Source organism: Trachymyrmex cornetzi, unplaced genomic scaffold (assembly GCF_001594075.2).
Source record: "Trachymyrmex cornetzi isolate Tcor2-1 unplaced genomic scaffold, Tcor1.1 scaffold454, whole genome shotgun sequence".
NCBI lineage: Eukaryota > Metazoa > Arthropoda > Insecta > Hymenoptera > Formicidae > Trachymyrmex > Trachymyrmex cornetzi.
In genome coordinates this window covers 705,817-721,087 of record NW_017299334.1, presented here as the reverse complement: position 1 = coordinate 721,087, position 15,271 = coordinate 705,817, and the positions used below count along the sequence as shown (strand labels likewise).

The 15,271-nt window shown below is 35.6% G+C and overlaps 2 protein-coding genes across 3 annotated transcripts in view; one reads left to right on the top strand and one right to left on the bottom strand.

The window, feature by feature from the left end:
- Positions 1-2,141, top strand: part of LOC108764839 (phosphatase and actin regulator 2) — a 293,976-nt gene extending 291,835 nt beyond the window's left edge. The window contains 1 exon segment of the mRNA XM_018513234.1: positions 206-2,141. Within this exon segment, the coding sequence (XP_018368736.1) occupies positions 206-221 (16 nt within the window). The 3' untranslated portion in view covers positions 222-2,141.
- A 6,159-nt stretch (positions 2,142-8,300) lies between these two features.
- Positions 8,301-15,271, bottom strand: part of S6KL (ribosomal protein S6 kinase like) — a 67,692-nt gene continuing 60,721 nt past the window's right edge. For both annotated transcript variants that reach the window (XM_018513236.1, XM_018513237.1), the window contains 2 exons: positions 8,804-9,040; positions 8,301-8,476 (listed from right to left, as the gene is read on the bottom strand). In XM_018513236.1, the coding sequence (XP_018368738.1) occupies positions 8,342-8,476; positions 8,804-9,040 (372 nt within the window). In that variant the 3' untranslated portion in view covers positions 8,301-8,341. The remainder of the gene's footprint in view (positions 8,477-8,803; positions 9,041-15,271) is intronic.

The following is a 15,271-nucleotide window of genomic DNA, read 5'->3' as shown; positions in this document are numbered from 1 at the left end:
CTCAAATATTAAATCTGTCGATGTTAATGAAAACTTTTGTGACTATTACATATATTCACAATCATAATTAAAAGGTTGTTCCAATTTAGAATTTTTTTGAAAGTTCTTCAAAAAAGCTAATTTTGAGATGTGTCACCTTTCTATTCAAAACCACATATCGAATTACAATGTTTTCATAACTAATGCTCTTGGTTTTCAATTGCAGATTCCATAGGCCATGACAATTGCAATGTGTTGAGGTGCTACAGTGTGGTGCGGGTATACGTGAAGGTGCAGTGTGGTGGCTTCGTGTTGAGGCTGGGTGAAGAAGAAAGAGAAAATCGGCTATCGTTATTTCCGGATCTAAAGCCGGAACGCGCGATACTCGTCCGATCGTGACGGTGATTTCTTTGACGTTGCTGCGTCGTGTCGTTCGTCGTTGTCGCCAAGCATCATCTACTGGCACTTCTTCCATCATCGTCATTTATACACGTCAACGACAAACGCCACTATGACGTCGACGAAGATTGTGATAGGGTGACTCGCCGCCCCATCGAAGAGGACTTGGCGGGTCGCTCGCCGATTTCTTTTCATAAGGGTCGTTCACACCCGTGCTTAGCCGAGCAATTGTTTACGCTCTTTCCGACATCTACTCAACTACTCTTCATCTTTGTATCTTCGACGCTGATCTCGTTATAGTACACGCGTCAAGGCGTTTGTATTCTCAAGATATCTTGAAATATTCTTAAAACTTTGTGCGACAAATTCTCAAGTAGGTACGCTACGCGCAAGTATCTCCTGCATTAAACGACATCATTGAAGCTTACAAAACTACAGATCTACCTTCGGGTTCAGCTCTTGAAAGCTTTGCCGTTGTGAAAATCAAAACGTTGTATAGTAAATAAGACTTTTTTATCGAGACGCTCATGTGTGTCCGGCACGTTTAAGCTGAATAAGATCGAAAGTCATTTTTAATTATGTATCCTGTCTCATTCATAACTGATATTTCTTGTTATGAATTTTTTAAATTATTTTTCTTCGTTGTACAATATATTTAAGAATTGAGGGACACACGTCTGTTACGAATGTATTTTAGCGATAAAGAGATTACGGTGGAAGCGCGTGTCACATGCATACCGATGCATGAGAATGTACAGATTCGCGTGAAAATTAATCGTGCTTAAAATTAAGCATGAGCGTAATTCTATAGACATTACGAGCGCGCGTGTGAACATACCCTTAAACATGTAAACACCATTTTGCAATCAAGCTAGCTCATCAGTGTCACCTGGCATCGTTGTATATGTAAATGTCTCTCAAGTTTCGAGCTATTGTAACAATAGAGATATGTGATATATCTCAATATCACGAAAAAAAAAGAATACTCGAACCCTGTAACGATTATTCGAGGATCAAACGGGAGGTACATCACATTACAAGCGATATATCTCGTAAATAACGTCGAGTAAAGTGAGTTCGGTTTAGTTAAAAAAAATGTTTTAGTATTAATATTTTTATACGTTGACGAATGAACAGCAGAGAGTTTCCGCAAAATCATTTTTCGATATACCCCTCATTTTTAATGATTAAGATTCGGCTGACGTCCGAAAATGTGATTTACGATAATTCCATGTTCTCACGATTTTCGCGCGATCCGCGTAGAGAGTATTCATTGCTTGGGACTTCACTAATACTATTGCGTGCATAGTTCGTTAAGCTCTTCGTATACACCGCGCGAGGAATGAAAACAGTCATTTAGTATCTACGACAATCGGTCAACTGTTCGATCGACAAAACTGTTTTCCTTTACTGCCAGGTATCACTCTCTCGTAGAGCTGCCTTGAGGAGCAAGCGCTTACGATTATTATCTAAAAAAAAATTAATATAATTGGACGTACGCTTCGCGTGGGAAATCAGAAATGCATTGTGCAATTAAACTTTGTACAGGAGTAGGTAGCGTGTACATTTAGTGAGTATTATTATCATTGTTATATCGATAATATCGCTATAGGGACGCTCTATAGTCCTCGTTAATTTCGATCGCGTGCGCACTTTTCGCGGCAATATTAACAAATTCATTAAGAGAGCAGATGCGAAGATCGGTTGTTGTTCCGTATTCGTTCAGTGCGAATAAATTCGTAATGAAATCTCGTTTAAAAAAAGATACAATTAAACGCATTTACAGTAAATACGTACGTTTGCTGCGTATTTTGAAAGATACATTTATACTTCAATGGCCAGATAATAAAAGAAATACATCGTTAAAACCTAGAATTCACGGCCATTTATTATCATATTAATTTATGCTCGCATTAACCGCATCGGAGCATCAACAATAATTACTCTGCTCATGTAAAAGCAATCTGGTGAGTCAACAGTGGATTGTAGTTCTAAGTTATAGTCCTGTCTATAATACTGATGAAGAAGAAAACATTGAATTAGGCAGAATTAGCGCTAACTGACGCTCGGTAATGACCGGGCTTTTAGTATCGAAACGTTCAAGTTCGTTCTCAACAGAGAGTAGAACGAGGAAAAAAAAAGTAGTCGCGTTACAAATCGCCATGTTGCGCGCAAATTTGTATCTAGATTCTTTAGCTGATCGAAAGAACGAAGTCCAACGACGAAAGAGGAAAAAAAAGAGTAGGTAAAAGACGAGAAGACACGTGCCTCGATGTGCGATGTCTTGCACGCTTATCTCTGGAAGCTTCTTGCATCCCCGCTCCGCTTTATCCTACCTACCCCAGTTATGCGAAACCGACCCTCCTGCCTCACGTCGCCGTTGACGCGATGGAGGTTCGTCACATCTCCTTGTTTTGGAGAACCCGCGAGCGAAGCCAAAAGAAAAAAAAAAAAGAAAGAGATCGCGAGCTATGATCTTACGCGACAGGTGAATCTACGGCAGCGGTGAGTAAAACGAAGTCGCGGTCAACAGTCTACTTTCCTCTCCTCGTTTAGAAATCCTAGTTTTTAACGATCGTCCAATGGGGTGAGAGGATCGGTGTGTAATGTGTCGATCTTTCTCTTAACCCGTCGGTGAACTCAGCTGTTCGATATTAATTCGTCAACTTCGAGGTCGTCGAAGGTATAAAGGATGAGACGCCTCTACCTTCGGGAAATACCACGAAGAAACACGTCATAAGGAACGTCATAAAATAATAAGCAGGGAGATTAAAGTGTCTCTCTCGTTCCATTGGTCGAGCGCTGTGGCTACCATGTAGTCGACAAATATATCCATTTCCGGATTGCCTGGGTCGGTATGAATGCATGCCCGCGCGAGTACGTGTGAATAATGTGCATGGAGTGAAAGATAGGAGCGAGTGAGAGAGAAAGTGTGTGTATGATAGATTAGGATTACGAATAAATATTTTAGGAAGAGAGTGGTCGAAATATTTGAATGGAGCGTCTCTGCGACAGTCTTTTTCCCTGAGCTACGTTCGAAAATGTATCTTTACGTTGTCCTGCATACATTTTCATAAGAGAACGCCACAAAGAGTCTCGTGTCCGCACTAGAAGTAAAATCTAGAAAACTTGAACCGTTTTCACATTAGAATATTCAGCGTTGAAGTTACTACTAATGAGAAGAGTTGAGCGCTCGTGTTAAATTAAAAATATGAATAAATAACGAAATATATGTTCCTCAGTCAATTTCTTTTTCATTGAGATTTTAATAGGAATGTTAACTCGAAATTAAAATTTAATATTAAAATGTTGCTCGAAACTAAAATTTCACATTAAAAAGGCATAATTGCGATGGCTTTTCATAAAATTTTTAGAGAAAGATAGGTTTCAACTTTTTTAAAGAAATTATAATAAGAGTAGCGTTACATCTCATGTGAATTCTTCACCAAATATATCGAACGTGAAGAAAAGAAGATGTGAGATGCAATTTTCACCGTAAAAACGAAAAAAATAAAATAATTCAGCATCATTGTCGATGGATCACTTTTAAATCATTTGTATAAAAAATAAATAAATAACTATTTTCAAATGAGAAGAGTTGCATTGACCGTAGAACGACGTACGTTCTCGAACGTAGTTTCACATCCCTATCTGTTCGAAGCGTCCACTCTCTGAGCGTGGAGCAAAGGCAAGAGAAGTATAAAATGCGAAACATATGTCTAATAATGAATGGTTTTGTGTATGTACATATTAATATATAAAAATATATATATATACATATATTCGCATATTGTAAAACACCGTGATAGGAGAGAGCCCACTGCTACACGCTACACGATATTACGCAATGTGTAAACGGTGAATACTTATAAATACTAATTTTTAGATAACGGCGCGCTCTAAATGCAAAAAACAATACACCATATACATATATAAATATACATATAAATATAAATATATATATATACATAGATATATATATATGACGCGTACAAGCAGTATGTGCATTTTCCAGCACAGATAGTTGGTATTTTGTGTACAAAACTGAAAACAATTGTTGGACATTCTCTGAACGCGTTCGGGGCCGCGCATCGTGACGGAGGCGAGAGGATGAAAATTAACGTGAATCTCCGTTGCAATCGCATTGCCGAACGATTGAACAATGAGACGATCGGCCGATCAACGGCGCGGAACGGCACGAACGCGCGTCGCGAACCATCGATCCCGTAGTTACTTCATCATATATCGTCATCCCATCTGAATGTAATGATATTATCGTCCAAGTTTTAGCGCATTTCTCTCTCTCTCTCTCTCTCTCTCTCTCTCTCTCTCTCGTTCGCAACCTATTCGACGACGACGCGCGTCCGAACCGTTCCTCTCACGTGTTTCACACGAATGCATATAAGTGACATACCGTTTATTCTGCAAAACTGAATCCGAAAGCGTGTTGAGATTAATTTTCTATATCCTTCAAACGATTCTTTAAAATCCCGGGAACCTTTGACACTTCTCCTTTAACTGCTCAAAACTGACACCAAAATCTCTGTAACACAGTTACTGACAATGAGCTTGTAAAATATTTAATGTATGTTGATTAAAAGACACTAATTAATTCCGAGAAGAATCAAAATGATATAATTCCTTAAAAAAAGAATAAATAGTAAGTTTATTTTCTAATAAAAATAATCCAAATTTGCAGCTGTAACGTAAAGAAAATTGAATTGTTTAACATTTTTATGTAAAATGGCAATTGTTATAATAATAATACCAGAATTAAGAAATAATACTAAATTCAAATATAATAATGTATTTTTTATGATAAACATTATTTCACAGAAAAAGCTGAATTATTTTTACTCGTCAGAATCTTTGTTATACAAACAATCACTTCATAGAGGGTCCAATGAACCCACTGTCAGCTCCGGAGGGATATAATTGAGTAGGTCCACGTCAGCTCCAGCGGGTAACGAAAAGAATGAAATATTCCATCTAAGAAAACCTAAATCTCATGACGTTTCTCGTAAGAAGTCATCTCGCGGTTTGCAGAATAGCGGATGTCGACAGCAGTAACCGTAGTGGAGTCGGGCTGTAAAAAGAAGCACGAAAGAAAAGCGATGGAAGTCAACTTGTCATAATCATAACTGAGCCGTGAAAACAGACGAACGGGGTCTACTTGTATCATAGCATTTTACGATAGTGAAGCATTGTAACGACAGTAACAATAATAAGGAAGTAATTCATAGTAACTTAAGAGTGAGCGCGAGAGGAGAGAAACGCATGAGGGAGAGTGTAGGCGGTGCGAACCGGGGGTTCTCCAGTTCTCCAATCATTTCCGCGACGCTGAAGAGCCTTCGGTTTCACGACCGCGAAAATAAGCTCGTGGCATACTTTCACGCGGGATACTCGTCGCACGAATCCTCTGCTCGGATTTGCATCTGCCAAAGGAAAAACGCGTAAATGTCGAGGGTGCGGAATGTCTGCGCGAGAGAATAAATCAATCGTCGTTTCGAGTATCCGACGTAGGAAGAACTAGCCTAGAGATTTTTACCAAAATGACTCCACGCCACGTGAGGTGAAGGCAGTTACAGTTAGATGTAATTCATATTTCGTTCCGTTTCAGCGAATGGAAACTTCGCGGTCTTTGACGAGGAGCAGCATTCGAGGAGTTCCGCTGGCGCGATCACTCGGAACGCAATTTTGCATTTTGTCGTACGATTCTGACGTACTGAAAAAAAAAAGTCTAGTAATAATAATTAAGTCTAGATGACAGTTACTACACTGTTAAATGTCAAAGGAGCAATGGTATCCCGATCCTTGAGTAAATAACATTTTGTTATTTGTAACTTCCTTATCTGTCAAAATGTAAATCAATCCATTTCTATGATTAGTTTCAAAGTAAACAACGTCTGCACTTAGCAAATAATAAATTAAATTTCACAGTCAAATTTAATACATTTTCTTGAGTCAAATTATTTACTATAACTTCATTATTTTATATTTAGTTAAATTAACGATATATTCAGTAGAAACAATAATGATTTATTAATTAAATGGATATAATTAATATTATGAATTTAACAGTATGAAATTTTAATAAAATAATTTCCATCAAATATTAATAAAACCAACTGAATGTTAATCTTACTTTCCCAAATATTATCTTATATTTTTCTAATTATTAGACTTGGTTACCATTATGTTTGGTTACATATTGATGCAATATATAATATTGCACCAATATACTGAACAAAGTATTTAATATGGTAGCTATTATCAGACTTTTTTCAGTGTAGATTTTTATGCAGATTTTTGTTGTGATTGTACGTACATGGTGTAATCAACTTTCCGAAACGTGCGACGGGCAAGGTGTTGCGACTCCGCCTCCGTGGAGGATGAAATGATCTCCCTAAATCTTTTTTATTATCGCGCCGTTTCGTCCGGATGCGAGGAATTAATTATTGATAAGATAAAGGTCGTGACGTTAGCTCTAGGACGTTTTCTTTTTTAAAAGCAATGCGCACAGAGGCGCTTGAATAATTATGTTGCGCTAGCGAGACGACTAGCGATGTAACTATTCGCGCCTCGCGTCGCCGCCGCATAATTTAACTTACGTTCGCATTGTTTTTAAGAAATATTCACTGCACGCGTTCTCGCACGCGCGAAATCTTTTCCCCCCCCCCCCCCCCCCCGCCGATATTAGCGTCGCTCGGTTCAGAACATTCGGCCAGTGATCGACCGCTGACGCGTTGCACGGGACGTAATTTGGAAAAAAATTGTATTATATATCGAAACCGAAAGATCCTCTACATGTAAGAATAATGATGTATATATATATATTGATTATTACACACGGTAAATTTGAATTAATTGCACTCTCGAGAGAGAAGCTGCCCTTCTGATCCAATGAAAGAATCAAGACGGACTTACTGAGAACCTAGGAGGGCGAAAGAGATGAAATGGTGAAATTCACGAATTTATATATATATATATATAAATTTATATATAAATGTATATATTTATATATATGTATAGAAAAAAGAGAAAGACAGCACGTTGTTCTCACATTCATTTCGAAAGACGCTGCGTTTCTGATCCAGATCCATTTTTGTTTCGTTGTTAGTTTGTACGCATTACGATTATCGCAATTTATTGTATTATCGACGAGATACTGTAACAAACAAAAATACTGTTAACTATTCTTAAAAAATTAAAACTTTTGTAAACTGAGACCAAACGATTGCCGAAGACTTTACTTATTCATCGGTTCCTTTTTCAGATACTTGAATGACTTCCGAAATAAGCTATACCGAAACAATATCTTTATTTTAGACCGTATATGTGAGAAACACAATCAATACTAGAAATTTAAAAATGCCTATTACGGTCGAAGCTGGATCTTCGTTGCTTAAATAATTCAATCTTGAATTACTAATATATACTATATATATGTACTTGCATACATACAAGCTACATCGAATTTTCACATACAACATACACATATATGGAAAAATATGATAAATCAAAGAAAATTACTGATTGCTCAATTTAACAATAATTTTATTTGAATTAGACAAGTACTTAATCTAATAATGAGGGATTATTTGGGGAAAAATAGGTTGACTTTAAAATCTTTGGGATTCAAAAAAATTGTCAAAATTTAATGAAAAATAAGATATTTTTATTCCATATATTATTTAATTCAGTCATATGTGAGAAATGTATTAAATTAAATTTAATTTAATTCTGTCTGAAAAATTCCCATCCTATATTCTGTCTTATAATAAGATTAATTAAATGGATTATAAAATCTGAATATATTTTAAATATTCAATCACGTTTCGTGTAAGAAATTATTTATGAATATCAAAAATAATTCTGCTAGCTTTTCATCCTAAAGTGTGTGCGTATATATATATATATATATATAATTAAAGAATAATACATATTATATATATATTTGAGATCATTGATGACTCATTTGCGTGGTAATATCATCAGGAAAAGATTCAAAATTCGAAAACTTTTTATTGAAACAATCCATTCTTTGTTGCTGCGTTTCTTGTCGATTTTTGACTCCTAAAATCCGGAATGGCGATTCCTATACATAACAAATAAAAATAACAACACAAATTCATTATTGTCTCTTTAAAAAGATCTTATTATCTCTTTAACAAAATATGATCTATAACACATTGTTGAAATATTATAAAATACCCAATTTCTAAGATATTTTTTCCGAATAATTTAAATATTTTAATTATCCTGCACTATGATAAATTTTCAGTGTTTTACACTTAAAAAAAAATACAAATTTTGCGTAAATAAAAAAATAGATGGTCTAATTTTCCGCGATATTCAAATAAATTTTTCTATTTGAATGATTAGAGAAGACAAAATTATAATCTACAGCGTATTATATAATTACCTTTTTCAGCATGTAACTTTGAATATCATAGCCCATGTAAAAAGCGATCCTCTGAAGACTAAGAAGAGTTCGGAGTCTCAAACGAGGATCCGGCTGTAAGAGTCGTTTCAGAAGATCCCTCGCCGCTGGTGAAATATCCGCATTCGTCGGTAAGATTCCTGGTACATTCGCACGATCCACCTCATCACGGGCGATCCTATCAGCTGGTAGAAGTTCTGACGACAAGGCGGATGGATACTGTAACAAGATTGTGGCACCTGCGATCAGTTCTTCCAATCTTTACTTTCTGTAGAACAATAATTCTAGAATTGTGATCTTATCAATGATAATTTTATGATACTTTTATGTAGACTTTTAATGTGGGTACATTTTATATAGGCTTTTAATTGCTCAAAGCTACTTAATTGATGTTTAATCTCTATTCGATAGTTCAATTAAAGGGCTTACTGCAACAGTGAGCTAATCGACATTTTGTAAAAACGAAGTAAATGAATTCTAAAGTTAAAGCAATGAGGAAAATATTAATATCAGTCAGTTTATCTGAACATATAAGATTTGTACTTTTCTTATTACTTCCCTTTCTGAAAATTTTTTACATAATTTTTCAAAGTTTATATGTACTTTATATTTACAGTCATTTAAAAAATCAGTACAAAATGGCCTTATAAATTTTAAACTATCTGATGATACCGTAAAAATTTTCGAAATGTACATACCAGATTTAACACATTTCTATATAAAAGTATTATATGTGAGAATTAAGTTAATTGCATTATATTAATAAGTAATTATTGATTCTAAGTAACTGATAGTATTATCAACTTTATATGTAGATTTTAAAATTTCTCAAAATTTTTGAATAATTTTATAACTTCTTAGATATTTTTTCAGATTTTTTATACAGATTAAAACGTTTTTCAGAAATCTACATATTTTCTAAAATTTTGTATATATGTGAATTCTGAAATATTATAAAATTTCTTATTCCGATGAAATCTTATGAAATATAACAAAATTTAACATTCTTTTAAAAACTATATAATTAGAAATTTTAGAACATTTCAGAAGTCACATACATAAAAAATATACAACAAAATTTTAAGAAAATATATAGACTTGCTCAGTATTTCTGAAGTGTTCCAATCCACATAAAAATTCTGACAAAAATTTTTTTTAAACTTTATAAAATTCATTTACTCTATTTTTTGTAATAAAATGTGTTACCTCACTGTTGCAACAAGAAGCTTGTTCAATTCAGTAACTAAGTTGTTCAAAAGAAGAATCGATATCGCGACGCTGGAATTCTGCTGAACTCGAAGCAAAATTTAGTTATTAATGAGCCGTGCACCTTGCGCACCCACGCTCGAGATCAAAGTTTGTGGAAAAACCTTTTCATCACAGCTGCAGAGATGCAAGAAGGATTATATAAATTTCAACTATTATTATTTTACGATGCTATGCAAGCCGGTTTAATTGCTAAAAGTAATCTAATTAACAATGTTTAACCTTTATTCGATTATTTATAACAATTCGATACACTGCACTGAGAGAAATATTTGATACGTATAACCATTTATTTTGTCGATATGTAACTAACAAAAACTTTCTTATTTTTTCATTTAAAAAATTGCATTGTCAAAATAAATTTTTATTAAAACAGCATAATTTTTTAATGAAAAAAAATAAGAAAGTTTTTGTTAGTTACATCAACAAAATAAACGATTATACATACCAAAACATTTCTCTCAGTATAACTTAAATTGTTCGAAAGAAGGATTAATTCGGCACTTGAAAATCTGTCCAAACTGAAGACAAAATTTAGTCCTTAATTAACAGCCGTGCACTTTGCGCACTCTGGACCACAGAGCTTGCGGAAGGACCTTTTCGTCACGGCCGCGGAGGCTGGGAGGGCCATAAATATCTTCTTTTACGAGAGATAGGCCGGTAAACTAGAGAAGCTATTACCAATGTGCGGATTCCGGCCTGTCCAGGCGCGCTCGGACGCTCTCACCGACTACGGCATACACAGGTACATACACAGGCAGGGTCAACGGCCACTCACGACCCTCAACCTATTCGCTCGTTCATATCCCTCCACCGTGTGGTACGACCTCATACGACCTCACACTTGCCGCTGCTTGCCGCCTCCGCGAGTGCGTCCCCGCGGCAAGTGTGTGGATTTCTTCGCGCAGCTTTGTAACACGCGCGTTGAGACTCGCGCAGAGTTCGCGCGTGTCAAACGTGCAAAACGGGACACCCACCGGACATTTCCTTTGTTGCAGCCGAGATTGTTACGCGACGCGGTGGCGAAACATTACCGCATGTGCTCGCGTTGAAATGGCGCGGAGAAATGGCTTTCAAACGGTGCATACGCGCGTTTACAGTATCGGAGGTATCTCGGTTTTACGTAATCTCCTCGCAGGACGAGTGTAAAAAAGCAGCGGCCGCCTCTCAAAGTCATCGGGATTGTTAATAAAATAGCGGCATAAATATTCTGATGGTAGATTTCCGTCGCTCACACGAGGCAGGCGACTCTCCGAAATCTGAAGCCAACGACTTGGATGTTGAAATCGAATAGAAAAAAATACACTCTTGGCGATCCGAAATAACACCTGATTGAATGTTAACTTCCAAATAAACCTCCAACTTGAGGATTATCACTCAATTTGAGTGTCATTTCGAACCGCCAAGAGGGTAATTTTTGGTAAGAGTAACCCAAACATAACAAACAGATCACGATAACGTCAAAATGACATTAAAATGAATCATGACTGATCAAAAAATCACTTTTAATAATCATTTTAGAGTCATTTGATATCATCATGATTTTTTTGTTCTGTTTGAGAAGAAGGTGCCAGAAGAAACACGTTTCTTTCGTTCTACGCGATATATATCTGCGAGAATTAATAAGTCTTCTCGAGGAGAATTATTCCATGAGGCCCAGCTCGAACCTTCTGCTGTGTAAATTTTATTAATTTCCAGGCTAATTTATTAGGATCCGCCTCTGTGATTTCTGGTAAAATATGCGCACACTAATCGCTAATTAATCTCGATATAATATATCCACGTTATCACGTCGTTGTTTACAAGCGAAAGAGAATACAGGAGAAGCTCGCCAGGTCGTTGGACCACGCGCGTCTCAGATCCTGATCGCGCTCGACGCAGACTTGATGAACGGGATATTTCAATTCGATCTCGGCGCGAGAACCTTGACCGAGAATAACGGTACGGGAATGATCGTTACGAGATCGTAGACAGTAAAGTATGGCTTTTAACGCCGCCACCGCCGCCGCCTCTTGTGCATAGATCGACCGAGCTGTCCGCCTCATCGGCGCCATCGTTCACGACGCTCCATCGATGATGCTGACAAGAGACCATCTCGGTTTGTACGAGTTAGTGAAAATCCTTGATATCAGTAAAAAGTTGACTAACTTGTCCAAACCGAGATGGTCCCTTGTGAAAGCGAAAAAGCAAATCGACAAAACACATCGATAGCGAGTAACGAATGGAAAATTTAAGCTGACCGTGTTACACGCATCTCAAGTTTCTTCATATTTAACCCTCCGAAGCTGACGTGATCTATTGGACTCACTCAATTATATCCCTTTGGAGCTGACGTGATTTATTGGAGCCCCTATGCGGTGATTGTTTGGATAAGAAAAATTCTGAAGAGTAAAAATAATTCAGCTTTTTCTGCAAAGTACTGTTTATGATAACATTACAATAATAAATAGATATATTCTATTCGAATTTATTAGTTCTTAATTCTTGTATGTATTATTGTAGCAATTGTCATTTTACACAAAAATTTCAAACAATTCAACTTTTTTTGTTCATTTAGATTATTTTCATTAAGATACGCACAGAGGCGCTTGAATAATTATTGTAGCAATTGTCATTTTACACAAAAATGTCAAATAATTCAATTTTCTTTAGGTATATTACATTTGCAAATTTGAATTATTTTTATTAAAACTTACCATTCAATCTTTTTCATACAAATTCTGTCATTTTGGTTCCTCAAAATTAATTAATGCCTTTTGATCAGCATATATTAACCCTTACCGTATTAATATGGGTAACTAGTGACCGAGCGATTCCTGTTCGTGCAAATTTTTTTTAGTTTTTCGGTAATTATAAATTATACTACATTTTATTATTTTCCAAAATAAAGAGTCAATATTTATTCTAGAAAGTTGAAAGTATGTTGGTGAATTTTTAGAGATTTTTTAAATTATTTTGAAGAGATGAAAAAACGAAGAGATTTAAAGTGACCTTGATGGTATGGATGAGGCACCAAATTGTAGATGGTACGGTAAGGGTTAAATAGATCTCACAGAATCAATGTTAGTAACTTATAGATTTTGGCGTTAATTCCGGAGGGTCAACTGAAGCTTCTCGAAATGTGTATGATGTATTTGAAATATTGAGATTAGCAAAGCATTAACATGTCATTTAAATCTTGTCTTGCTCAAATACACACAAATAAATGTTAGCGAATTTACGATAAGCGTTCTTCAAGATTTTGCACAGCTATCATGCAAACCGAATTACAACGTCCGTGCTGGTGCGCAATGTCTCACCGAAACGCAATTTCGCAAAATTGCACTTCCTGCCATGTGCTACCGACGTCCGGCACATTCTACGCGCAAAAATCGCTCGTTCTTCTAAATACATATATCACTGGAGTGACGTACGAGCAGCAAAAATAAAAATAGGATACCTTTTTTCCGATCTTCAGAAAGAGGATAAAATTAAGAAATTCTTTTGCTTCATTTTTCTTTATTAATCTTATGGAGCTGACATCAAAATCTGTAACGCAGTTACTGACTAGGTCTATCAAACAATTTATAATTATCTATTTGTCTGTAAAATAATTCAGTAAGATAATTTAATTTGATACGAATATGGACCAATAAGAATAAATCTAATTAAAAAAGAGAATGCCTATTTTTCGCAATAAAATTATTTGCAGATCTAAGATTTTCATTAAAATCTAATTATTAATATTCTTATAAAGATGCTTATTAGCATCAAAAATTATTAATAAGTACTTGTCAATATAAACAGTAAGGAACATTCAGCCACGACGCTAGATGTAATTTGCTAAAGTCATATATTTAAAATCATAAAACGTAGACGTTTCGGTCAATATTTGATCATCCTCGGTACATTATATAACAAATTGTTACAAAATAAAAATATTTGATAAAGTCTCGAAAGTCCAAATGAGAGATTGATACAAATATCATTCGCTACTTTAACGGTAAAAAAACAATAAATTACTTGTCAATTTAATAAATAATATTACTACTTTGGTTCTACTCGTAATAATACGTTTCAAAAATATCAGCGCGCAGTTTGCAAATTAGATATGTATATAAATTTACACAGAAATGCAACCACAAAGACCGGCTTTGAATATAGGCATTCTCTTATTTAATTAAATTTAATTTGTGTTAATTAAAAGATACTAATAAATTTCAAGGAACTAAAACGACATAACTTGTATAAAAAAGAATTATAATTATAAGTATATTTTAATAATCCAAATTTACAAATGTAACATAAAGAGAGAGAGAAAATTAAATTAATATTTTTTACACAAAAATTAATAGATTCGTCAGCTTTGGAAAGTTAAAATAAAGTTTAATCAAGGATCAAATTGTTACGATACAGTGAATCCGCGAAAAGTTCGAAGTCAACAAACTCGTTTGTGTGCGGCCGTAACTGCGACCTTTCTCTCCGGCCGCGGCGGAAGAAAAAAAGGCGCGGAACGACGTAGACACGGATCTGTACGTACGTTATGCTAAATGTAAACGTACCGCGTTCACTCGTGGATTCCACTCGGCGCGCCTCGAGCAGCTAATTGTTGAGCAAACTCGAGCTTCTGCTTCGATCCAAGCGCACCGTTCATTAGCACTGTATTCCTTTCGCGGCCTTCGCCCGTAAATAATATATATCGAAGAAATTTAGAGACCATCAATTCTGTATTTATATTTCACGAGTGTTTGAATTATTCAAGATACACAACTTTTTCCTGCAAGTTTTAGAATATATAAGGTCCTATACATAGAAGTCGTAGAAAGTCGTGGAGTCTTAAGTCGTAGGAAACTGACCAATTCTAATCGATTATTTTCCTTATATTTAATTGTGATTGGTTGGTTTCCTACGATTTAAGACTCCACGACCGTCTACGACTTCTATGTAGAGGACCCTTAATATTGTGAGGTCTACAATAGAAGTCGTAGCAGTCGTAGAGTCTTGAACCGTAGAAAATTAACCAATCACAGTAGAATATGAGAAGAATACTCAATTAGAATTGGTCAGTTTCGAGATGGTTGCTTTTGCCTACAAATCGATTGCCTACGGTACCTTTTGCCTACATCACTTTTGCCTACAGCTCGATTGCCTACATGCGCTTTTGCGCACAAATAAAAATTTTAGAAACGGGGTTACTTTTGCCTA